The sequence below is a fragment of the Metarhizium acridum genome, assembly GCF_019434415.1.
Source record: "Metarhizium acridum strain ARSEF 324 chromosome Unknown scaffold_574, whole genome shotgun sequence".
NCBI lineage: Eukaryota > Fungi > Ascomycota > Sordariomycetes > Hypocreales > Clavicipitaceae > Metarhizium > Metarhizium acridum.
Window position 1 is genome coordinate 945,972 of NW_027094044.1, and position 27,208 is coordinate 973,179.

At 20.2% G+C, this 27,208-nt stretch overlaps 1 protein-coding gene across 1 annotated transcript; it reads right to left on the bottom strand.

Moving 5' to 3' along the window:
* Nucleotides 1-1,059: 1,059 nt before the first annotated feature.
* J3458_020696 (uncharacterized protein) lies at nt 1,060-3,109 on the bottom strand. The gene is made up of 3 exons (XM_007817297.2): nt 2,437-3,109; nt 1,409-2,381; nt 1,060-1,337 (listed from the first exon to the last, which is right to left on the bottom strand). Exons 1-2 carry the CDS (start codon nt 3,005-3,007, stop codon nt 1,603-1,605), a joined length of 1,350 nt encoding a protein of 449 aa, XP_007815488.2. The 5' UTR covers nt 3,008-3,109; the 3' UTR covers nt 1,060-1,337; nt 1,409-1,602.
* Nucleotides 3,110-27,208: the final 24,099 nt, after the last annotated feature.

A 27,208-nucleotide genomic window follows, 5' to 3' on the forward strand; every position in this document is an offset into this window, starting at 1 on the left:
TTAATTCCCAGGAAAGGCTAGCAGAGTGGATTATTATTTGCACAGCCGCGCGGCGTGACTCGATGGAAAATACTCGCCTCATCATTTACGAATATCTCGCCATCCATAAAAAGAACAAGAACGCTGACGAGAAATGCGGTTAAGAATAGATTCCAGTTGCTGTTTTCTAGAAAGTGCTAAGCCTGCAGCGGAATGATGCCATGAGGTTACATGACGACGAAAAACTGGTTAGAACGCTACGAATTTTCCCCCCACCCATATTGTGACACAAACTCTGTCATTCTGAAAGGCATGTAATGCTTATGAATACCTCGGGAAAATGGAAAATGCTAGATCAAAGGAGAGTGGAGAATCTCGGTTGTATTATGAGACGGGACTCGGCGAATAATGACTCAGATGCACGCGGAGCCTTAAGGTTTCCCATATCCATGACCCAAACTTTACCCGTATATAATTGGTGTGTTGAATTTGTCATAAATATCGTGATAACGTAGGCTTCTTAATGGCAACTATTGTAGCCCTGCTCTTACCGCCAGACAACCCATGTATACTTGTAGAGGCTCGCCCCTATCTTGGGTCTTGCTTTTCGAAGGGTTATCTCAGTCAAGGGTTAAATAATAACCACTAGCAAGTCCACGCAGAATTATAGAAGACCGAACCATCATACAAGCAGAATCTGGGAGGCGCCCTTGCCCCCACCCTATTCAGGAGGTAACTGTCGCCATTTTAAGCGGCTTCGATTGTGAGAGCTCATCTTACAGCCCATTAAAAGAACTATTTAAACCAGGAGGAGGTAAGACAGGAGCATGTCTACCAATGTTTCCCGACAGCCCGCCCAAGTCGCCGCGTAAGTGGGTTTCCTACACTGCCCTCCGATTTCAAGTCCGAGTCTGATGACCCGAGCTGAACTTACGAAGCTGTCCCTCGCGTAGGAGGCAGGAAATATTTCAAGCTTCTATCCTACCGGTCGAATGCTTCTCGGAACGATACCTGACTCCGATGCCTCGAGGGCCGAAAGACGTATGGCCAGATTAGTTCCCAGAAGAAATCCAAACCAAGGGCTGCTCCCGCCACCCTCCGGTGCCCACACACACATTACGTTGCTAAAATGATGATGAAAAGAAGAAAAGACGCTGACGCCATTTGTTGACAGGCAACCCATCGAAGAGGGCCGGCTAATTGTGTCGTCCTCAGGGTCAAGGTGAGCAAGCAATTAGAGACAGCGAATGTTGAGGAGCCGAAACACGGATGATACAAGACACGAGTTGTCCCTTTTGGTCGGCCTGTTGGCAGTGCCACAAAGATACCAAGTTATTCAGTAGTCTTGTCTTCTTCCGGTAAGCATCCCACTATATTCACTGATCCTGTCACCGGTCGTTGTGCAAACAATGCTGACCAGATTCATCATCTTACAAAACAAATTCTATCCTGATGGTTCCACCGCACATAACTGACGTCTCTTGGAACATTGTATACACTTTCCCTTCTGAAAACTCCGATTATGAACGAATATCTTCTTTATCGTCTTTCGTCCCGAGGTACGTACAATGTGTCTCATTCCTTTCGCATACGGGCCCTAAGACTTTATAGTTAATTTATCTGCTATATCCGGGCGGAGCTGCTTCCTGCTGCCAAGCTCCTCTCATAGTCTGGAAGAGCATATGTTTCCATCCACTCTGTTTGTAATACTTGTTTAGCTGTGAGCCGATCAGCAGGTTTGTATGCCAACATTGATCGTAGCATGGCAGTAAATGCCTTGGCCTCCTCAGCATCTAACACGCCCATTATACGTTCTCGTCTTGGCTCTTGTATGTCCTCCTCGAAATAGCGATCCCATGATGGGCTGCGGAGGCATTCAATTGGCGTGCCGTCTTCTGTGAAGAAGTCCAATTTCTTGTCCCACCTATCCCACCAATCTCTTGGAAGCGGGCCTAGAGCGTTTACTTGCTGACTTGTGATCATGTCAGGAGTCGCTAGTATTTCGCCAAACATGGGTCGTTGGGCTAGGAAATTCCAAATGGTACAAGCAAGGCTCCAGATATCCGAGGAATATGTTAGAGGCGTCCTCGGCTCAAATCGAGTCTCGGGGGGGCGAATATCAATTGGGGTGTGTGACTTTAATCTCACTTCTTGTGATGGGCGAAACGCCACGCCAAAATCTGTCAGCATAAGGTTTGCATCCTGGAGGGTTAAATCCTCCGTCGGCTTCCCCATCCATATGGCTTCGTAGACATGGGTAGGAACACTAGATGGAAGTGGCTCTCCATCTTGTCGAACTACAGGCCGAGGATCTGGCTGACCAAACTGGCAATATAATTGTTCTTCAGAGAGTTTGTTAAAGCCACATGGGAGCTTGAGGAGGATGTTTCCCAGGTGAAGATCTACAAAAACGTCAGTCGGCGTTCGCAATATGCGGTTAGAATGGCCCAGACTAACCACCGTGGACGTAGCCCTGAAGATGAATTTGGTGGACAGCAATGGTAAGCTGTGCAGCAAGAACACGGGCAACTTGTAGCGGAAAGAGACGGATCGAAGACGCTTCTTTACTTGCTGCCAAACTGCATCTGGCCACTTCGGTAACAAGGCATTGATGTTTTCCATTCGGTCCCTCGAAACTGAAGCACTCAATGAGGGACGGAATCAAGGTAGATGGAAGCTTTTTGGTGGAATTTGCTAGACGAGAGAGAATATCTGCTTCGCTGGTTTCCCAATCGGCAATGGCTATCTTGAGGGAGACATATTTCATTCGCTGCAGATCCTGTGCCAGCCATATCGTGGAACACGCCCCGTGGCCTAGCTTGTGCACTATGCGATATCGATGGCGAAAATGGTCTCCAATACCAACAGGGTGATAGCCACCAGGCTCATACCAAGTCAGTTCTTCCACTTGGTCAACATAGTCATAAGCAATACGAGAGGTTGACGTGCTGCGGCGGGTAGTGGTTGAAGAACATGGACGATTCAGCTTCCAAGGCTGATATCGCAGCGATTTGAGCAAAGCTCTCATAGCAAAGTTATTTACCAGTGGCAAGTTGTTGCAATCAATGAGGGAGGTCGACGCCAAAGCACCAAACCAGCTCTGTCACGTGCGACCAGACCCGTGATATTGTCGGCGACTCGGCGTTCCCTGGCGCCGTCCAGTCATGGGTGACTCGGGCCGGTACACGTCAACTGGCACGGGTGCACCCGAACCCGCCCCAGCGCTTAGCTAGCATATACGGTCGCACATTAGCTAAGGTCCGCAGTTGCTGCCACAACCCCATATCTAGCATTTTAAGCGATTTTAGTGGTTTAAGCGGTTTAAGTGATTTTTAGTGTTTTAAGTAAATTACTTATATATAAGTAATATTATTATTATAAAGAGACTTAAAATATATATAAGAGAAGGTTTATACTCTTTTAAATAAAGAACTTATTTATTAATAAATTATTAATTACTTTAATAATTAATTTTTTATATAAGAGTAATAAATTATTAATATTTATATCTTTTAATATTAGCTTTCTTCTTAAGATTTTTTACGTATATTAATTATAATATCTCTCTTTAATTTTTATAAAGAGATATTTAAGCTTTTTATATAAGATTATATAATATAAAGTATTTTTCATATAATAAATAAGCTTTTTTAATAATAAAATAACTTAATAATTAACTTATAAACTCTTAAGTTATAGCTTTAAAGTTAAGGGTTTTTATAATAATATTATACGTAAATTATAAATAAATTAATTAAACGCGTATAATTTCACTTTTTTTTATATAATTACTTTAATAAGTTAATTTTTTAAGACCCTTAAGTTTAAGATTAATTATTATATATACTTTATATTATTCATTAAATTTATTAATAATATAATATAAAGTAACGTTTTTATATAAGTTAAAGGTAAGAAGTTACTCTTTAAAATATAATTTAATTTCTTAAAGTTAACCTTTAATAAATATTAATTATATAAGGCTTTAATTATAATTATTTATATTATTATATATAATAATAAAGTTAAGTTTTAGTCTTATAAAATTAGCTTTATAGCTTTTATTAATTAATTTTCTTAAAAGAGATTTAATAGTATTAAAAGAGAAATCTTAAATATTATATAAACTTTTATATACTAGAATTAAACTTTCTTTAATACCTTAATAATTATAAGAAGTTAAAGAGATTTAATATTTAAGTATACGTATATATTAATATATACTTACGTTATATTATTTAATTTTATTATAATTACTTTATAATAATTATATTAAGTATATTAAAGTAATATTTTTATATAATATAATACCTTTAAATATAGCTATTTTTTATAAGATTTAATTATAACGTTAAGACTTTATTATAAGTAATAATATTAGTAATACTAGCCTAAGTAAATCTAATTAATATATTATATAAAGATATAAATAAAAACTAATATTCTTATACTTAAGAGAATTAAATTAGCTTTTATTATATATATAGCTTTAATATAAGAAATATACGTATTAAAAGCTAATAATAGTAATTATAATTAAGCGCCTTAAATTAATAAATATTATTCTTTAATAAATTAATTAAGTATATATTATTTATTAAAGGTAATCTTATAAATTAAATTATATTATACGTAATTTATATACCTATAATTTAAGATAAATTTATAGACTTTATTAAGCTTTAAAATAAGCATAAAATTTATACGTAAAAGAATAAAAATTATATTATTTTAGGTATTTTTATAGATTTTTATTATATATAAAGTATTTAAAATTAAGGTATATTATTAAATACTAATAAAAATACTAATAATTAAAAGGTTTTACGTATAATACTTAATTCTCTTTATAATATTAATATTAACTTTTTTTTAATATAAGAAATATAAGAATAATATATAAAAGAGCTATAAAACCTTAATATTAGTAATAATAATTAAGATTATTTACGTTTATTTCTATTAGCTTATTTTACTTTATAATAATAAATTTAAGCTTATTAAGTAAGTAATTAAGAATTAATCTTATAACTTAACTTTATTTCTTATAAAAAAGCTTATTTATACGTATAAAACTAAAAAAAAAGATTTCTTATACGCTAATTTAAACTAATATAAGCGTCTTTAATAAAACTTTAAGCCTATTATTAACTTAACTCTTTAAGAAAACCTAATATCTTAAGACCTTTAAGCTTAATTATAAGACTTTTAAAATAAAGAGATTAAAAATATTTAATCTTTTTATATAAATTACTATTCTTATACGTATTACGTATAAGAAGTAAATTTATTATATTTTATATTATTTACTTTTTTTATTAATTTTATATAAGAAGCTTAACTTAAGCTTATAAATTTATTACGTTTAATTAAAATAATTAAAAGAGAGCTTTAAGAGATATTAAAAGATAAGCTTATTATACGTGTAAAAGAGAATTTTATATATAATATATTAATTATAGTATTATTATTAATAACCTCTTTTTTAATTAGCTTTTAATTCTTTAAGACTTAAAAATTTATTTATATAATAACTTAATTATCTTAAATATTTAAATTATATAAATTATCTTATTTAAAAAGATTAAATAACGTACGTTCTTTTATATATTTTTAATTATTTAATTCATAAAAGCTAGCTTACTTTATTTAAGTTCTTTTAAGCTATTAAAGAGTTTAATTATAAAAATATATTTTAAAGTTAAATTATATAAAGTCTTAAATTTAATTATTCTTTAATATTAGGTAATATTTATAAAGTTTCTTATATTATTTAAGAAGTAAAAGCTTAATAAAACCTATTTTATATTAATATATACTTAAAATTCTAGCTTCTTATATAAATTAAGCTTTATATACGTCTTTAAAATAAAGAAGCTACTTATTATAGTTCTAAATAATAGTAAAGAGATTACTTAAATAAGTAGTTTAATATTATAAACGATACTACACGAGATACGAGACGGGACTATACTAGCTAGAATAGGTATAACTCGTAAATATAATAAGAAGATAAAATTACGTGGTTAATTACGTAATTTAAAAGGTAATTAAAGAGATTAATATTTAAATATATTAATTAAGAAGAATTAAATTAATTAAACCTTAAGTTAATTAATTAAAGCTTAAAAGAATTAATAGTTAAGCTAATTAATCTTAAATTATAATAAAGAAATAAGTAAATACTTAAGAAAAAGGTATTTTATTATAATTAAATAATTTAATTCTTTATTAATTAATTTAAGTAATAGTTTTACTATTAAGAGTTATACTTTTAATAGCTTTATTATAATATTACTTAAAAGCTATTTTATAATATTTAACTTAACTTACTTTTTAAGAAATAAACCTATTATACCTTAAAATTTAAGCTATTATTATATTTTAATTAATTTTATTTAATAAGTTACCTTAAAACTTTAAGTAATAATAACTTTTAAGATATTTACTTTAAGTAAAAAGATTATTAATCTTAAGAAAATAATAAAGTATCTTTATAATAAAATTATTAAAATAAAAAAGTAAAATTAATAGCTTTTTAAATAATAAAATAACTTTTATAAAAAGATTAATAAGTAAAAAAAGAAACTTATAATAATTTATAAAATTATATTTATAAATTTTATAAATACTTATAATATATTAAAATTTCTTAAATTAAAATTATATAATAATTATAAGAGTAATATAAGAAACTTTCTTATATAAGTTTAGGCTTACCTTTAAGTTAATAAGAAAATTTACAAGATACTTAAATTATAAATTCTTTATATAAATAGTCTTTTAATTAAAAAGATAATAAAATAATAAAAGTTAACTCTTTATATATATTTTAAGTATAATATTAAAGTTAAAGTAAAAGTTATTTATATTTTCTTTAATTATAAAACCTTTAAAAAATAACTTTTTATTATATTTAAAAACTTTAATAAGTATAAAGAAGTTATATAATAACTTACTTAACTTAAGTAAATTAAATTTATAACTTATTATATTAAAGAGTTTAAATATATTATAATAAAACTTAATTAAAATATTAAACTTAAAATAAAAGTTTTTTATTAAGAACTTAAAGAAAAAGTAAAAAATAATATTAATTAAAAAGATTATCTTAAGTTATTTAATAACTTTATTAAAATAATTATTAAGGTAAATAATTATTTATATAAATAATATTAAGAAAAGAGTAATAAGAATTATTAATTTTATATTAAGTATAATAAAGTTAATAATAATAAATTATAATAAACTTTTATTATATATAAATATTATATTAAGCTTATAAAACTTAATATTATAAATAAAAAAAAAAGAAAAACTTATTATAATTATAATAAGATTAAATACTTTATAAATAAATATAAAGCTTTAAAGAAGTTATAAAAGTTAATTTTTAAAGGTAAAAAGCTTTATATTATAAATTAAAAAGACTTATTTATATAAAATCTTAGTATAATAAATTAAAAAGAAAATCTTATATTAATAAGTAATATTAATTTAAATAAAAATTAAAAATTTAAAAATTTAATGAATATTTAATAACTTTTAAGAATATTAAATACTCTTATTAAAAAGTAAACCTTTATTAGAATAAATTTAAGAAAAAGAAAATTATTTAATTCAGAAAAATAAACTTAAAGTTAAATATAAACTTTTTAATTAAACCTTTTATTATAATAATAATTATTATATATACCTTAATAATAAGTAAGGTAATAAATAGTTTTTATAATAATAAAAGAAAAGAAAAATAACTCTTATAATATAATTAAAATTATAATAAATTAATTCTAAGATATTAAATAAAAAATTATATTATATTAAGAATAATATATATATTACTTAAATTATAATCTTATAATATAAGAATAAAGAGAATTATATAATTATAAGTAACTTACTTAACTTAAGTTTAATTAATATAGATAATAAATTAAGTAATTATTAAGAAAGCTTTAATAATACGTTAAAAGATAACTATTAATAATAACGCTTAAAATAACGTATTAAAAAATAATATAAGAATAAAATTAATAAATTAAAAAATAATAATTATTATTATAATTAAAACTAATTTCTTAATAAAGATTTAATAGGTTTTTATATATTATAAATATTAATAATATAATATATCTTATAATTAATATAATAATAATAAAATAAAAGATTTAAGTAATAATTAATAGTAAAGTATAAGAAAATTTGATCTTATTAAATCTTATTAATAAATTATAATTACTTTAAATACTTAAAGATAAGCTTTATTAACTTATAATTATAAAAGAAATTATAATAAAGTATAATTAAGAAGTAATTAATATAAAAGTAATATAGCTTTTTATTGATATATATAAGATATAAAATATTAAGTTATATTAAATATTATAATAATCTTAAAATATAATATTATATTAAAAATACCTTAACTATAAGTAAGTAATTTATAAGTTAATTAAAGAATTAATTAACTTTAATAGAATTTATTAGAATATAATTATAAAGTTAAAAGTAACTTATAAAAAGCACTTTATTTAAATTATAATAAGCTTTTAAGAATATATATAATTATTAAAGAGTTAAAAGCTAAAATAATAAAGATTTTTAAGAAATACTTAAAGTATAATAAGCTATTTAATAGAGAGTTAAAAATAAAATTATTAAAGTATTTATATTAAAATTATAAGATTAAACTTTAGCTTAATATTAAATTAATATTTAATAAAATTTATTCTTAAAACTTTAAGTAAAATAAAGCAATTAAAAAGTATTTAAAGAATATATTATAAAAGAAATATATATAATTATTAAAGTTCTTAATAAAATACTTAATCTTATAAGTATTAAAGAAGAATAAGAAACTATAATTATATATTAATTATTAATACTTAAATAAAATTATAATTAAAAATTAATACTTATTATTACTTATAATAAAAATTAAAGATAAAGTTAAAAAAGTTAAATAGTTTATTATACTTAACTTAAAAGAAACTTATAATCTTATATAAATAAAAAAAGCTATAAGTAAATAATAATATTTTAAATTAATAAAGAATATTATAAATACTTAATAATATCTTTAAAATTTATTAACGTATTAATAATCTTTTAAAGAATAATTAATATAATCTTATAAATATAATTAAAAGTATTTATAATTATATATCTCAATAGTATTTTTATTTATTTAAATACTCTTAAGAAATATAAATAATATATATATAAGATATTATAAACTTTATAAGATAATTAACTTTTAATTAAAGCCTTAAAATATTAGTTTTATTAAAATATTATATACTTTTTAAAATATATACTTATATATAAAGAAATATAAATAAGCTTAAATAAAATTAAAACTATTAAGAAATAGCTTATATTAAAGAATTTAAAGAAAGTTAAAGAATTTATAATATTTATAAACTTTTATTATAAGTTTTTAAGTAAATATAAAGATATCTTATAATCTCTTATAAACTAAATAAAGAAAAAAGTTAACTTTTAATAAAATAAATTAAAAGTTATAATATTTTAAAAGATAAAAGATTTAATTATATTAAAACTTATATTAAAAGCACTTTATTAAAATAAATCTTATAAGCTTAAAATAAATATCTTAAACTTTATATTAAGTAAATAACTTAAATAATAAGATAATTAAAAAAGATTATACTTAATTATATTCTTCTTAAAGAAACTTTATAAATTTAAACTTAATTATAAAATTTATAATAAAAAACTTATAATTATTATTAAGTACTTTAAAGAATAAAGATATTATTTTATAAAAGTAAAGTATTAAATTAAAATTTATATTAATTATAAGAATTTTATATTATTTTTAATTATAAAGAATTTAAATAAATAATAGATTAAATAATATAAAACTCTTATAAATTATAACTTTAAAATCATATATTATAAAAAATTTAAAAATAAAAGAGTAAATATACTTAATTAAAAAGAGAATTTAAAATTAAATAAGTAAGAAAGTAATATACTTTTATTATATATTATTAAGAATAAAAATCTTATATTAAATATTTAAGAGATTAATATAATTTAATAAGTTAAGTTAAATAAAATATAAATATAATAAATAATATTATATATTAAGAATAATAATTACTTAAATAATTAAAAAATAAAAACGTATTTATTTAAAAGAGGTAAAACCTTTTTATATAATAAATAATAATATATTTTTAATATACTTTAAGAGTAACTTATTAAGAAAATATATAAGTACTTATTATATAAATATTAAGATATAAGAAAAATAATTAATAAATAAAAAAAAATAGCTATAATAGCTCTAGGGTATTCAAATAAATAAATAAATAAATTAAAAAGATTATATAACTTCTTAAAAAGTAAGAAAATAATATAAGAAATTATTAAGAAATATAATATATATAATAAATAAAGGTAATATAATATATATTATATTATAAATTATAATTAATATTATTATTTGAAAGAGTATAATAAATTATTATAATAAACTTTATTACTAAACTATTAAAGTTAAAAGAACTTATAATAAAAGTAGCTTATAATAGTATTTTAATTATTATAAATAAACTTATAAAATACGCTTATTATATTTTATATAAGAAATTAAGTAATATTAAAAACTTAACGTATATATTTTTTAAAATAATTATTATATAATATAAATTATTAATAAAGCTTATATTAAATTATAATAAATTATTTACGTTAAACTTTTAGAAATATCTTATAAAAACTATAAAGATTAAATAAAGCTTACTAATAGTATTTTACTTATAATTAAATAAATAAATAAAAATCTTAAATTAAATACTTAAATAATATTTATAAAGCTATATTAATTACTAATAAAATAATTAAGTGAAATAATTATTATTAATATAATAAGCTTATAATAGCTTTAAAATTAATAATATAAAGATATTATTATTTAAGGTAAATTATAAATTTAACTTTATTATTAAAATATATATAATATAAAGGGTGAATATATTAATAATTATAACGTATATAAAAATTATAATAAAAATATAAAAACACTTATAATAAAAATAAATATTTTTATAAAATTAAATAAAGTATTATATAAATAAAAAGAGATTATTAATATTAATTTTAAAGAAAAGATATAAAGTATATCTTATTTATAAAAATATTAAAATAAAATAATTTAATAATAAACTTAATTAAAAAAAGATTAAATTATTTCTTATTAAATAAAAAATCTTAAATATTAATTATAAATTATTATTATTAAATAAAAAAAAATTTATCTTATATTTTATATATTATTATTAAAGAAAGTATTAAATAAATTTATAATTATTATAAATATTATAATAAAAAATATTAATAAATATAAAGTTAAATAAATACTTAAAGTATAAGAAAATATAAAGAATTATTATTATTTTATTAAATAAAAGAAATATTTAAACTTTAAAAACACTTAAAAATTAATTAAAAATCTTATAAATTACTTAATATTACTTAAATAATTTTATTTTTAAGAAATATATTTTAATTAATCTCTTAAGTATTATTTAATAACTTAATATTAAACTTAATATTTAAGAAATAAATTAAAGTAAAATTTAAATTCTTAAAAGAAATAAAAAAAACTCTTATAATCTTTTAAAGTTACTTTACTTTTTTATGTTTTATACGTTTTAACTTTTTAACGTTATTAATATTATATATAATTATATATATTATTTTCTTAAATTATAATTTCTTTTATTTTTATAAATATAAGACCTTTTAATTTTTAATTAAAGTATACTTTTTAGCTTCTTTAAACTCTCTTTTAAGCTTATAATATTAATTTATAATATTATAAAGCTATTAAAAAATTACCCTTATAATATTATAATTCTTTTACTTATTTATTATATATTTTATATAATAACTTAAATTAAAAATAAAAGCTTTATATTAAGAAAATTCTATATAAGTATAATAAGTATAAGCCTTTATAAAAGAAAAGAATAAATTATTAATTATTATAAAAAGAAAATTACTTTAATAAAAAGAAGAAGTAAATAAAGCTTTAAATTATTATTTTAAGATATAATTAATTAATATAATAGTATATAATAATAAAAGAAGAAAAAATATATAATACTTAAATTAACTTATTTTAATAGCTTTAAAAATAAAATTAATAAAGAAGAGATATAATATTATAAATAATATTATATAAGATATAAGATAAGATTATATTAACTAAGATAAGTATAACTTATAAGTATAATAAGAAGATAAAATTACGTAATTAATTACGTAATTTAAAACGTAATTAAAGAGGTTAATATTTATATATATTAATTAAAAAGAATTAAATTAATTAAATCTTAAGCTAATTAATTAAAGCTTAAAAGAATTAATAGTTAAGTTAATTAATCTTAAATTATAATAAAAAAGTAAATAAATACTTAAAGAGAAGGTTTTTTATTATAATTAAATAGTTTAGTTCTTTATTAATTAATTTAAGTAATAATTTTATTATTAAGAGTTATACTTTTAATAGCCTTATTATAATATTACTTAAAAGCTACTTTATAGTATTTAACCTAACTTACTTTTTAAGGAATAGACTTATTATACCTTAGAATCTAAGCTATTATTAATTTATTATATAGTATTATACGTATAATACTCTCTTTTTTTATTACTATATAATTAATATTTATAGAATAAAAAAACATGTTTTTATACGTATTTATTAATATTTATTATATTTATAAAGCTAAGAATAAGTAATATAATTAATAATAATAAGGCTATTATTATTATAACTTTAATATAATAAGAAACCTTATACGTATAAATAACTTAATAAAGCTATTATTATAATAATTAATAATTCTATTAAAGTCTTATACGTATTATTTTTAATATATTTTAATTACTTTTAGCTTATATAAGTAAAAATAGTCTTTAATTATACGCTTTTTTATAAAAGTAACGTGTTTATTATAGGCTTAAGCTAGCAGCTTAGGCCTAGGCTGGACCTGTTATAAAGGCAGCTTAAACTTAACTTAAATAATCTACGAGTTAAATAAGAATATAAAGAGAGGTAAGAAGAGAGAAACCTTTCTTTCTCTTTCTCTTTTTTCTTAAGTTTATTCTTACTTTTTAAAGATATATACTTATAATAGTATAATATAATTAATTCTTAATAAAGAATAAACTTTACTATAAATAACCTTAATAAAGTAATATTTAATATAAGATAAAACCTACTTATACTTAGTATCTTTATACTAGGTAAAAGTATTTTATTTAACTTTATAGTATTATAAGAGATTATAAATACCTAGGCTAAAAGACTCTATTAACTCTTTAAATAATACTATAACTTATAAAACTAAGTAATATAAGTTATATTTATTATAAGAACACCTATTAATAATAATACTTTAATAAAACGAAAACTAATTTTAATAGAAACCCCTTTTAATAATAATAAGAACGTATTTAAGGCTTAAAAGAAGCTTATAATATATAAGTTAATTAAAGATATATAATTTATTAGTAGCTCTTATAATTAATAGGTTTTTATTTATTAAAATCTCTTTAATAAAGTTAAGAGTTACGTAGCCTTATTTTTTAAATTAAGTAAGGTAAAGGGCTATAACCTATTTTAGTTTTTAAAATACCTATTATTTATATATTTAAACCCTTATTAAAAGAAAATTACACTTATTAAGCTAAACTAAATATAATAGCGTTAAAATAAGTTATTTATAAACTTTTTTATTTAATTTAAGAATAAGCTTACACTTATTAAAGAAATACTATAAGCTAGTTTTATAAAGCTTATAAAACTATAATAAGCTTTAAATAAGCGTATATAAAAAGAAATTATAAGTAAAAAAATATTACGCTTTAAGTATAACGTAATAATAGCTTAGCTTTATAATATAGCTATTAATATAAATTCTTATAATTAAAGGAGAAGTTTTAAAATAAGTAAAATAAAAGGGTTACCTTTAAAATAAAATAACTAATAAATAAAAACACGCTAATAATAAATGTAATAAAGATAAGGTTTTAAGTTAAACCTAAGAAAAGCGTAAATTAAAACCACTTTAAAAGTAATTAAAAGAAGAGAGCTTATTAGGTTTTAAAGAAGGTAATTAATTAATAAAAGAAGAAAAGAAAGTGTATTTATTACGAATTAATAGGGTATTATATAGTTAAATATACCCTTTTATCTATATAATAGCTATAAACGTTTAGTATAAAAGGTATTATAATAAGAGATATAATTAATAGCTTAAATAAGAATAGTAAGTAATTAAAAAATAATACGCTCTTATAATAAGTCTTTTAATAGGGGTGCTATAATATAGTAATAGTTATAAAATAAAAAGTATTTTATTTAAAAAATAAAAGTTAAAGGAAATTAAGTTAAGAATAAATATATTATCTCTTTTAATTCTCGCGTTAATTAACTTCTTAAAGTTTATAAACGCTTAAGTAAATATAAGTTATAATTATTACGTAATAATAAGTAAAAAGTTTATATAATATATAAGCTTTAAGTAAGTTTTATTAAAGTAATAGTAATAAATACGTATAATAGTAAAAATTAAGTAACGTAAAGTAATATAATAAAAGTTACACTTTATAATCTCTTACCTAGTATAATTTATAATAAATATAAATAGCTAGAAATCTCTAGTAGTAGCTTATATAATACTAGGCTTTACTTAAAACGTAATACTAGGGATACCTTAAATAATACACTATAATATATACGTGTAATTAACTAAAAGAGATCTTATAATAAGCGTTATAAGTAACCTAATAATTAAAGAATCTAGTAATTAAGTAATATAAAACCTTATAATAATAGTATTAAGGTTAATATTTATAGGACTTATTTAATAGGCTTAAAGAAAGAAGAAAAAGTATTACCTTATAGCTATAAGCTTACGTAAAATAATAATAGTTTTACGTGTATAAGAAGTTAAGGTAAATTAAAAGTAAGAATAAGTATTATAGCTCTTTAATAAGCTATAGAATTTTTAGAACTTATTTAATTAAAAAAAAGTAAATAAACTTCCCTTATATTAAAGGTAATTAAACTATTATATATAATTAAAGAAGTATTTAAATAAATTTAACCTTAAGTTATTATAAGCGTTACTTTATAATATACTATATAAATACCTATTAGAAATTAAGAAATAAGTTATAAATCTAATAAATAAAAGCTAAATTTACGTGAGTTTCTTACTAATAATAGCTTTAATTTTACTTATAAAAAAGCCTAGTAAAAGCTAGTAATTCTATATTAATTATTATACCTTAGATAAAGTTATAAAGTAAAACTATTACCTACTTTTATTAATTAAGAAAATACTATAATCTCTTTTTAAGGCTAGATAATTTATAAAGTTAAACGTATATTTAGTATTTTATAAGCTTTAAATTACCTTAAAAGAGAAGTATTTAATAGCGTTTTAAATTAGGTTTAAGCTATTTAAGTAGCTAGTATACTTATTTAAGATAATAGGCGCTTTTATAATATTTTAACGTTATATTAATAGCGCTTTAAAAAAAATACTAGGGGATTTTATAATAGCCTATTTAAATAATATTTTAATTTACTTAAGTAGCTTATAAAAAGATTATATACGAAAAGTATATAAGATATTAATAAGACTTTACGTAATAAAGTTATACTTAAATATTAAGAAATATGCTTTTTACGTGTAAGAGATAAAATATCTTAGGTTTATTATTTATATAAGTAAAGAGATTTATTTTAACCTAAAAAAAATAAAGATAATATATAGCTAAAAATCTCTTACGTGTTAAAAAAAGGTTTAAGGATTTTTAAGGTTTATAAACTTTTATTAGAACTTTATATTAAATTTCTTATCCCTTATAAGCTTACTCTTAAAGTTACTTAAAAAAAGCGTTTAATTTAAGTAGTTTAAGGAGTATAATATTACCTTTAAGTCTTTAAAAAAAGCGTTTATATTATACTTAATTTTAAAGTAATAAAATTCTATAAAGAAAATGGTTATAAAGGTAAATTACTTAATTAATACTCTTAGAAAATACTTATTATAATTTAATAATAGGGTTTTTTACCTAATAATATATTAATTTATAAGGCTTATAGCTTTAAAAAGAAATTATATTATTTATAATAAGAAACTCTTAACTATTATCTCTTACTTAAAAGCTTAATTAATAGAACTTTAAAGTATTATATAATTATTTATTATTCTTATAAACTATAAAAACCTAAAATACTTTACCTTATTAAAGAAAATATTAAAGAGATAAGTGTAGTAAATAAAAATACTTTCTTTATTTAACTTTTACCTTTATTATAAACTTAAAATATAAGCGTAATACCTTAATATACTCTTTTAAAGGGATTAAAACTAAAATACCTTCTTATTATACTTTAATAGTATTATTTAGCTAATAAATATATTACTTATATTACTAGGTAACTTAACCTTAACTATTAATAATAAAGAAAAGACTAATAAAACTATTAATTTCTTATTAAAAATAAAGATATTTAGTAATTATTACCTTTAAAGCTTATAAGATGAAAGTTAATATAAGAATAAGGTAATAATATATTAAATTAAAGCTATTTAAGAGAATACTTAAAGGTTTCTTAAAAAGGTAAATATACGGGAATAAATTATAAATTACACTCTCTTTATATATAAAACGCTATTATTTTAAGGTTATATTTAAGCCTTAAAGTAAAAGCTACTTATAATAATACTTATATAACGCGTATATAACTTCTTAATAGTAGATTATCTTAGAAAAAATAGTATCTTTAAGTTACTTTAATAGAACTATTACTAGAAAAAGATATCTTAAAATATTACGTGGTTTATATATAACTATTACTATTATAAGGGATATAAGAGTAGGTAACTTTAATAGAGACTCTTATAATTAATTTTAATTATAAATAAATACTAGTTATAAATTTTAATTAACTTTATAATAAACCTTTTTACCTATAAAAAGAGAAATATTAAATACCTAATAGTTATTATAAATTAATTATTTAAGTACGTGTAATTAAAGGCTATAATATTAATAAAGGCTAAGGTATACGCGAAACGTTTTAAGTAATACTAATAATAGTTTTATAAATTTCTAAAATAAATTATTATAAACTATAAATTAAATTAACTTAATAAATTTTAAATAACGCTTTATAAACTTATAAGAATAACTTAGCTTCTCTTTATAGCGTATTACTTATAAATAAATAATAGTATAAAACGCGTAAATTAAAAGGTATAAGTAATTCTTTAAGTTATAATCTCGTTTAAGTAATTTAATTAAATAAAATATCTTATAGCTTATTAATTAGCCTTAAATAATTAGAACTTAATTATAATTAAAATAAGCTTAAATAAAGCTTTATATAAATTTAATATAATTATAATTTAAGAGCTATCTTATATATAAGAATTAAAGATCTTAGTAAAGAGAAGAGTAATAATATTTATTAATTACTTATAAGAAGAAATAAACCTAGCTTAAGCTATAATTATATTTACCTAATAATATACTTAAAACTTAATAAGTAAATAATAGCGCTTAATAAAGAAGTTTAAGATTAAAGATAATATTTAATTAAACCTATAAAATATTAAAATAAATTAATTAAGTAAAAAGTCAAATTAGGTTATAATAAAATATAAGGTTATAAACGTACTAATATTACTTATAATAAGGCTAAACGTTTTTAGTAGTATTTACCTAGTATTTTACGTTAATCTTTTAAAACGTATAACTTATAACCTACTTTTATTTTAAAAGCTATAAAACTTTAAGTTAAGCTTTAAGTTAACGTAAATAAATAATAAAATAAGCGGCTAGCTAATAAAATAATTTAAGGTAAAGAAAATTCTTATAGTAAAGAACGTATTAAAGAGAGGTAAGAAATAAAAAGCCTATATAAAATAAATAGGTTATATATAATTAATCTAAGAGTTACTAGAAAACGTATAGAAGATAGTAATATTAAAGCGTTTTAAAAACTAATAAAGAGACGTAAAATAGAATAATAACCCTATATTACCTTCGCGTTACGCTTAGACTATTATAATTATAGTAGTACCTATATAAAAAAAAAAAAGAAAGAGCTTATAATAAATTAAAATAAAGGTAATAGAAATAATAATATAGTTTAAAAGCCTTAAATCATATAAGTAAAGGGACTATAAGAGGCTAGTAAATTTTTTTAAATTAATTAACTATAAATACTATAATTAAAGAATATAAAAAATAAAAAAAATACCTTATTTAACAGGTAATTAGCGTAACTAAAAGAGGTAACACGTAACTAGCTTAAATATAAAACGTTTACGTAAAGTAGCGTTTAAATCGCTAAAAATTAATAATAATAAAGGGAAATAATTCTTATTAGCTAAGATATAAGATAAAATAAACTACTAGTAAGAAGTAATAAGAACTTTTATTAAAGTAAAAAGAAGTAATACTAAAAGAGAGTTATTAGAGTCTTTAGCCTTAAATTAAGCGAATAAAAAGAGACTTAAATTAAATAGGTTAATAGAATTAATACACTTAATAGATAAGTAAACCTTTAATAAAAAGCGCGTAAATTAAAACTAAGTTAAAGGCTTAAAGTAGTATTAATAGAAGTAAAACTATTAGTATTAGTATTATTAGCATGTAATAAGAAACCTTAATAAAATTACGTATTATAGGTATAAGAGCTAATCTTATAAGAGAAAAGGCTATAAAATAAAGCTAAATTAAAGGTATTTTAAGAATAATTAAAAGCCTTTCTCTTACACTTATTCTTACTTTTATTTATTAATAAAGAATTATTAGAATATTAATCTTAATTAATATTAAACTCTTTCCCTTTAAAGGGATATTATAGCTTTAAGATAAGCGTAATTAATTACTTAATTATAGGAGATAAGGGTATATTTAAGTAAGAGGTAAAGATAGCTAGCTATTAAGTTATAAAAGGTAAAAGCGTAATTAAGCGGGAAATAAAAGTAGCTAATAATATAGTAAAACTAATAAAAGAAAGATTCTTAATTAAAATAAGCTTATTAGAATTATTAAGAGATTATTTAGGGAGCTAATAGTAAGTAGTAAAGTTAAGGAGAATAAAAGGAAATCCTAATAGGGTGTTACAAACTAGCTATATTATACTACTATAAGTATACGTCTTTAGAAAGTAAGAATAAACTTAAGAAGAAAGAGAAAGAGAAAGAAAGGTTTCTCTCTTTTTACCCCCCTTTATATTTCTACTTAACCCGTAAATTATCTAGGTTAAGTTTAAGTTACCTTTATAATAGGTTTAGCTTAGGCTTAAGCTATTAGCTTAAGCTTATAATATACCCCCTTACTTACTTAAGCCCTTTTAATACCTAGCTAATAGCTATATAAGGCGCGTTATACTCTCTTCTTACCTTTTATATTTATTTATTTTTATTTCTTTATAAGGGTAAAATAAGCTAGGTATAAAATAAATCTTTTATAATATCTTCTTCTTATTCTTTATAACCCTTTATTTTTACCTTTTCCTTAAAACGATTTTAAATCTTATTATACGCGTTTTCTTATAAAATTTATTTATTAAGCTCTTAAATTAGTCTCTTTATTCTCGCGTTAATTTAAAAAAAAGAAAAATAATAATATAGCTAATACTATTAGTACTCTTTTACTCTCTTTTACCTCGCGCTTTAAGTATTATTTAAGTAACTTTATTATAAAAGGTAACTTTAATAAGAATAATATTTTTAATAATAAGAAGCTTATTAACCTTTATACGTAATATTAAAACTAACTTTTAAATACTAGTTATTATAAATACACCTCTAGTTTTAGTATAGTTTATTAACCTTATTATAATACTCGTTAATAGTATAACTAAAAGTTATATACTTACGTAGTAAATTTTAAGCTTTACCGTTAATAAAAGAAGATTAAGCGTATTATTACTTATAATAATTATATTATTATTAAGGCTATTAAAAAGAGTATTAATATTAAGGCTTTTTAAGTTAAGTTCTCACGTAAGTTCTTTTTTATAGCGAAAAAATTCTAATTTATACTTACCTATACCTATATTAATTCTAATTTAATTTAAACGATTAACTCCCCTATTAAGTTTAATTAAAACTCGTTATTTATAGCCTAGTAAGCTATTATTCTTAGTACGTCTCTTACATTTATTATTTATTATAAGAGCGCTATTATTTACTAAAATTCTAGCTATTAAGTAATAGTCACGGATTTTTACTATAATTAAGCTAGTATTACTTAGGCCCTTAACTAGCTTATTAATAATTAGTATATTAATTATAAAGAACGTATCGCGTAAATAGCTTATCTTAAAAGGGTAATTAAATTTATTAGCTTATTCTTTATTAGCTATAATTAATATCTTATTCGCGCCCTTAATATTACTCTATTAGGATTTTCTTTTATTCTCCTTAATCTTATTACTTACTATTAGCTCCCTAAATAATCCCTTAATAATTCTAATAAGCTTATTTTAATTAAGAATCTTTCTTTTATTAGTTCTATTATACTATTAGCTACCTTTATTTCCCGCTTAATTACGCTCTTACCTTTTATAACTTAATAGTTAATTACCTTTACCTCTCGCTTAAATATACTTTTACCTTTTATAATTAAGTAATTAATTACGCTTATTTTAAAGCTATAACGTCTCTTTAAGGGAAAAGGGTCTAATATTAATTAAAACTAGTATTTTAATAATTCCTTATTAGTAAATAAAAGTAAGAATAAGCGTAAGAGAAAGGCCCTTAATTATTTTTAAAATACCTTTAACTTAACTTTATTTTATAGCCTTTTCTCTTATAAGACTAGCCCTTATACCTATAGTATATAATTCTATTAGGGTTTCTTATTATATACTAATAGTACTAATATTAATAGTTTTACTTTTATTAACGTTACTTTAAGCTCCTAGCTTAATTCTAGTTTACACGCTTCTTATTAAAGGTTTACTTACCTATTAAGTATACTAATTTTATTAACCTATTTAATTTAAGCCTCTTTTTATTCACTTAATTTAAGGCTAAAAACTTTAATAGCTTTCTCTTAATACTACTTCTTTTTACTTTAATAGAAGTTTCTATTACTTCTTATTAATAGTTTATTTTATTTTATATCTTAGCTAATAAGAATTATTTCCCTTTATTACTATTAGTTTTTAGTAATTTAAACGCTACTTTATATAAACGTCTTATATTTAAGCTAATTACGCGTTAGCTCTTTTAATTACGTTAATTACCTGTTAAATAAGGTGTTTTTTTTTTTTATATTCTTTAATTATAATATTTATAATTAATTAATCTAAAAAAATTTACTAGCCCCTTATAATCCCTTTACTTATACGATTTAAGGCTCTTAAACTATATTATTATTTCTATTACCTTTATTTTAACCTATTATAAGCTCTTTCTTTTTTTTTTTTTTTTTTTTATATAAGTGCTACTATAATTATAGTGGTTTAAGCGTAGCGTAAAAATAATATAAAGTTATTATTTTACCTTACGTTCCCTTATTAGTTTTTAAAACGCTTTAATACTATTATCTCTTATATATTTTTTAATAGCTTTTAGGTTAGCTATATATAATCTACCTATTTTACGTAAGCTTTTCGTTTCTTACCTCTTTTTAGTATATTCTTTATTATAAGGATTTTCTTTACCTTAAATTCTTTTACTAGCTAACTACTTACCTTATTATTTATTTACGTTAACTTAAAGCCTAGCTTAAAGTCTTATAGCTCTTAAAATAAAAGTAGATTATAAGCTATATATTTTAAAAGATTAACGTAAAATACTAGGTAAATACTATTAAAAACGTTTAGCTTTACTATAAGTAATATTAATACGTTTATAACCTTATATTTCATTATAATTTAATTTAGCTTTTTACTCGGCTAATTTATTTTAATATTTTATAGATTTAATTAAATATTATCTTTAATCTTAAACTTCTTTATTAAGCGTTATTATTTACTTATTAAGTTTTAAGTATATTATTAGGTAAATATAATTATAGCTTAAGTTAAATTTATTTCTTCTTATAAGTAATTAATAAATACTATTACTCTTTTCTTTATTAAGGTCTTTAATTCTTATATATAAGGTAGCTCTTAAATTATAGCTATATTAAATTTATATAAGGCTTTATTTAAGCTTATTTTAATTATAGTTAAGTCTTAGTTATTTAAGGTTAACTAGTAAGCTATAAAATATTTTATTTAATTAAATTACTTAAATAAGATTATAACTTAAAGAATTACTTATACCTTTTAATTTATACGTTTTATACTATTATTATTTATTTATAAGTAATATACTATAAAAAGAAGTTAAGTTATTCTTATAAGTTTATAAAGTATTATTTAAAATTTATTAAGTTAATTTAACCTATAATTTATAATAATTTATTTTAGGAATTTATAAAACTATTATTAATATTACTTAAAACGTTTTATACACGCCTTAACCTCTATTAATATTATAGCCTTTAGCTACACGTACTTAAATAGTTAATTTATAATAACTATTAAGTATTTAATATTTCCCTTCTTATAAGTAAAAAGGTTTATTATAAAGTTAATTAAGATTTATAACTAATATTTATTTATAATTAAAATTAATTATAGGAGTTTTTATTAAAGCTACTTACTTTTATATCCCTTATAATAATAATAATTACGTATAAACTATATAACGTTTTAAAATATCTCTTTCTAGTAATAATTCTATTAAAGTAACTTAAAGGTATTATTTTTTTTAAGGTAATCTACTATTAAGAAGTTATACACGCGTTATATAAGTGTTATTATAAGTAGCTTTTACTTTAAGGTTTAAGTATAGCCTTAAAATAATAGTATTTTATATATAAAGAGAGTATAATTTATAATTTATTCTCGTATATTTACCTTCTTAAAAAACCTTTAAGTATTCTCTTAAATAGCTTTAATTTAATATACTATTACCTTATTCTTATATTAACCTTAATTTTATAAGCTTTAAAGGTAATAATTATTAATTATCTTTATTTTTAATAAGAGATTAATAGTTTTATTAGCCTTTTCTTTATTATTAATAGTTAAGGTTAAGTTACCTAGTAATATAAGTAATATATTTATTAGCTAAATAATACTATTAAAGCGTAATAGAAAGGTATTTTAATTCTAATCCCTTTAAAAGAGTATATTAAGGTATTACGCTTATATTTTAGGTTTATAATAAAGGTAAAAGTTAAATAAAAAAAGTGTTTTTACTTAATACGCTTATCTCTTTAATATTTTCTTTAATAAGATAAAGTATTTTAGGTTTTTATAATTCGTAAAAATAATAAATAATTATATAATACTTTAAAGTTTTATTAATTAGGCTTTTAAGTAAAAGATAATAGCTAAGAGTTTCTTATTATAAATAATATAATTCTTTTTAAGGCTATAAGCCTTATAAAGTAATATACTATTAGGTAAAGAACCTTATTATTAAATTATAATAAGTATTTTTTAAGAGTATTAATTAAGTAATTTACCTTTATAATCGTTTTCTTTATAAAATTCTATTACTTTAAAACTAAATATAATATAAACGCTTTTTTTAAAGACTTAAAGGTAATATTATACTTCTTAAACCACTTAAATTAAACGCCTTTTTTAAGTAACCTTAAGAGTAAGCTTATAAGGGATAAGAAATTTAATATAAAGTTTTAATAAAAGTTTATGAACCTTAAAAATCCTTAAACTCCCCTTTAACGTGTAAGGGGTTTTTAGTTATATATTACCTTTATTTTCTTTAAGTTAAAATAAATCTCTTTACCTATATAAATAATAAACCTAAAATATTTTACCTCTTATACGTAAAAAGCGTATTTCTTAATATTTAAGTATAGCTTTATTACGTAAAGTCTTATTAATATCTTATATACTTTTCGTATATAATCTTTTTATAAGTTACTTAAGTAAATTAAAATATTATTTAAATAGGCTATTATAAAATCCCCTAATATTTTTTTTAAGATATTATTAATATAATATTAAAACGTTATAAAAGTACCTATTAGCTTAAATAAATATATTAATTACTTAAATAACTTAAACTTAATTTAAAATACTATTAAATACTTCTCTTTTAAGGTAAATTAAAGCCTATAAAATACTAAATATACGTTTAACTTTATAAATTACCTAGCCTTAAAAAGAAATTATAGTATTTTCTTAATTAATAAAAGTAGGTAATAGTTTTACTTTATAACTTTATTTAAAGTATAATAATTAATATAGAATTACTAGCTTTTACTAGGCTTCTTTATAAGTAAAATTAAGGTTACTACTAGTAAGAAACTTACGTGAATTTAGCTCTTATTTATTAAGTTTATAACTTATTTTCTAATCTCTAATAAGTATTTATATAGTATATTATAAAGTAACGCTTATAGTAACTTAAGGTTAAATTTATTTAAACGCTTCTTTAATTATATATAATAGTTTAATTACCCTTAATATAAGAGAAGTTTATTTACTTTTTCTTAATTAAATAAGTTCTAGAAATTCTATAGCTTATTAAAGAGCTATAATACCTATTCTTACTTTTAATTTACCTTAGCTTTTTATATATGTAAGACTATTATTATTTTACGTAAGCTTATAACTATAAAGTAATACTTTTTCTTTTTTCTTTAAGCCTATTAAATAAGTTTTATAAATACTAACCTTAATATTATTATTATAAGGTTTTATATTACTTAATTACTAGATCCCTTAATTATTAGGTTACTTATAGCGCCTATTATAAGCTCTCTCTTAATTAATTACACGTATATATTATAGTATATTATTTAAGGTATCTCTAGTATTACGTTTTAAGTAAGGCTTAATATTATATAAGCTATTACTAGAGATTTCTAGCTATTTATATTTATTATAAATTATATTAAATAAGAGATTATAAAGTATAACTTTTACTATACTACTTTACGCTACTTAATTTTTACTATTATATATATTTATTACTATTACCCTAATAAAATCTACTTAAAGCTTATATATTATATAAACTTTTCGCTTATTATCACGTAATAATTATAGCTTATATTTACTTAAGTATTTATAAACTTTAAGAAGTTAATTAATATAAGAATTAAAAGAGATAATATATTTATTCTTAACTTAATTTCCTTTAACTCTTATTTTTTAAATAAAATACTTTTTATTTTATAACTATTATTATATTATAATACCTTTATTAAGAGACTTATTATAAGAGTATATTATTTTTTAATTACTTATTATTCTTATTTAAGCTATTAATTATATCTCTTATTATAGTGCTTTTTATACTAAATATTTATAGCTATTATACGAGTAAGAGAGTATATTTAATTATATAATACCCTATTAATTCGTAATAAATACACTTTCTTTTCTTCTTTTATTAGTTAATTACCTTCTTTAAAACCTAATAAGCTCTCTTCTTTTAATTACTTTTAAAGTAATTTTAACCTATACTTTTTTTAAGTTTAGCTTAAAACCTTATCTTTATTATATTTATTATTAGTATATCTTTATTTATTAGTTATTTTATTTTAAAGGTAACCTCTTTATTTTACTTATTCTAGAACTTCTTCTTTAACTATAAGAATTTAATATTAATAGCTATACTATAAAGTTAAGCTACTATTACGTTATACTTAAAGCGTAATATTTCCTTATTTATAATTTCTTTTTATATACGCTTATTTAAGGCTTATTATAGTTTTATAAGCTTTATAAAACTAGCTTATAATATTCCTTTAATAAGTGTAAGCTTATTCTTAAATTAAATAAAAAAGTCTATAAATAACTTATTTTAATACTATTATATTTAGTTTAGCTTAATAAGTGTAATTTCCTTTTAATAAAGATTTAAATACATAAATAATAAGTATTTTAAAAATTAAAACAAGTTATAATCCTTTACTTTACTTAGTTTAAAAAATAAGGCTACGTAACTCTTAACTTTATTAAAGAGATTCTAGTAAATAAAGACCTATTAATTATAAGAGCTATTAATAAATTATATGTCTTTAATTAGCTTATATATTATAAGCTTCTTTTAAGCCTTAAATACGTTTTTATTACTATTAAAAGGGGTTTCTATTAAAATTAATTTTCGTTTTATTAGAGTATTATTATTAATAGATATTCTTATAGTAGGTATAGCTTATACTACTTAGTTTTATAACTTATAGTATTATTTAAAGACTTAATAAAGTCTTTTAGCTTAAATATCTATAATCTCTTATAGCGTTATAAAGTTAAATAAAATACTTTTACTTAACGTAAAGGTATTAAATATAAGTAGGTTTTATCCCGTATTAAATATTACTTTACTAAGGTTATTTACGGTAAAGTTTATTCTTTATTATAAATTAACTATACTATATTATTATAAGTATACGTTTTTAAAAAGTAAAAATAAACTTAAGAGAAAGAGAAAGAGAAAGAAAAGTTTCCCCCTTTTTACCCCCCTTTATATCCCTACCTAGCCTATAAATTATTTAGGTTAGGTTTAAGCTACCTCTATAACGGGTTTAGCCTAGGCCTAAGCTACCAGCTTAAGCCTATAATATAGGGTAGCATTAAAGGCGCAAATAAAACGCTAATTACGGCTAGTAAGAAATAGGCTAATAGATTTAATTACCCTTTTAAGATAAGCTATTTATACGGTATATTCTTTATAGTTAATACGCTAATTATTAATAAGCTAATTAAGGGCTTAAGTAATATTAGCTTAATTATAATAAAAATTCGTAATTATTACTTAATAGCTAGGATTCTAGTAAATAATAGCGCTCTTATAATAAATAATAAGCGTAAGGGACGTGCTAAGAATAATAGCTTATTAGGCTATAAATAGTAAGTTTTAATTAAACTTAATAGGGGAGTTAAACGTTTAAATTAAATTAAAATTAACGCGAGTATAAGTAAGTATAAACTAGAATTTTTTCGCTATAAAGAAGAACTTACGTAAAAACTTAACTTAAAAAGCCTTAATATTAGTGCTCTTTTTAATAGCCTTAATAGTAATATAATTATTATAGGTAATAATACGCTTAACCTTCTTTTATTAATAGTAAAGCTTAGAATTTACTACGTAAATATATAACTCTTAATTATACT

What these genes read in the sequence shown, in the direction of transcription:
- J3458_020696 (XM_007817297.2), bottom strand. Translation starts at nt 3,007, where the DNA reads ATGAGAGCTTTGCTCAAATCGCTGCGATATCAGCCTTGGAAGCTGAAT. An exon ending in TCAGGGCTACGTCCACGGTG is followed by an intron (nt 2,382 to 2,436) that starts GTTAGTCTGGGC and finishes ACGTTTTTGTAG; the next exon opens with ATCTTCACCTGGGAAACATC.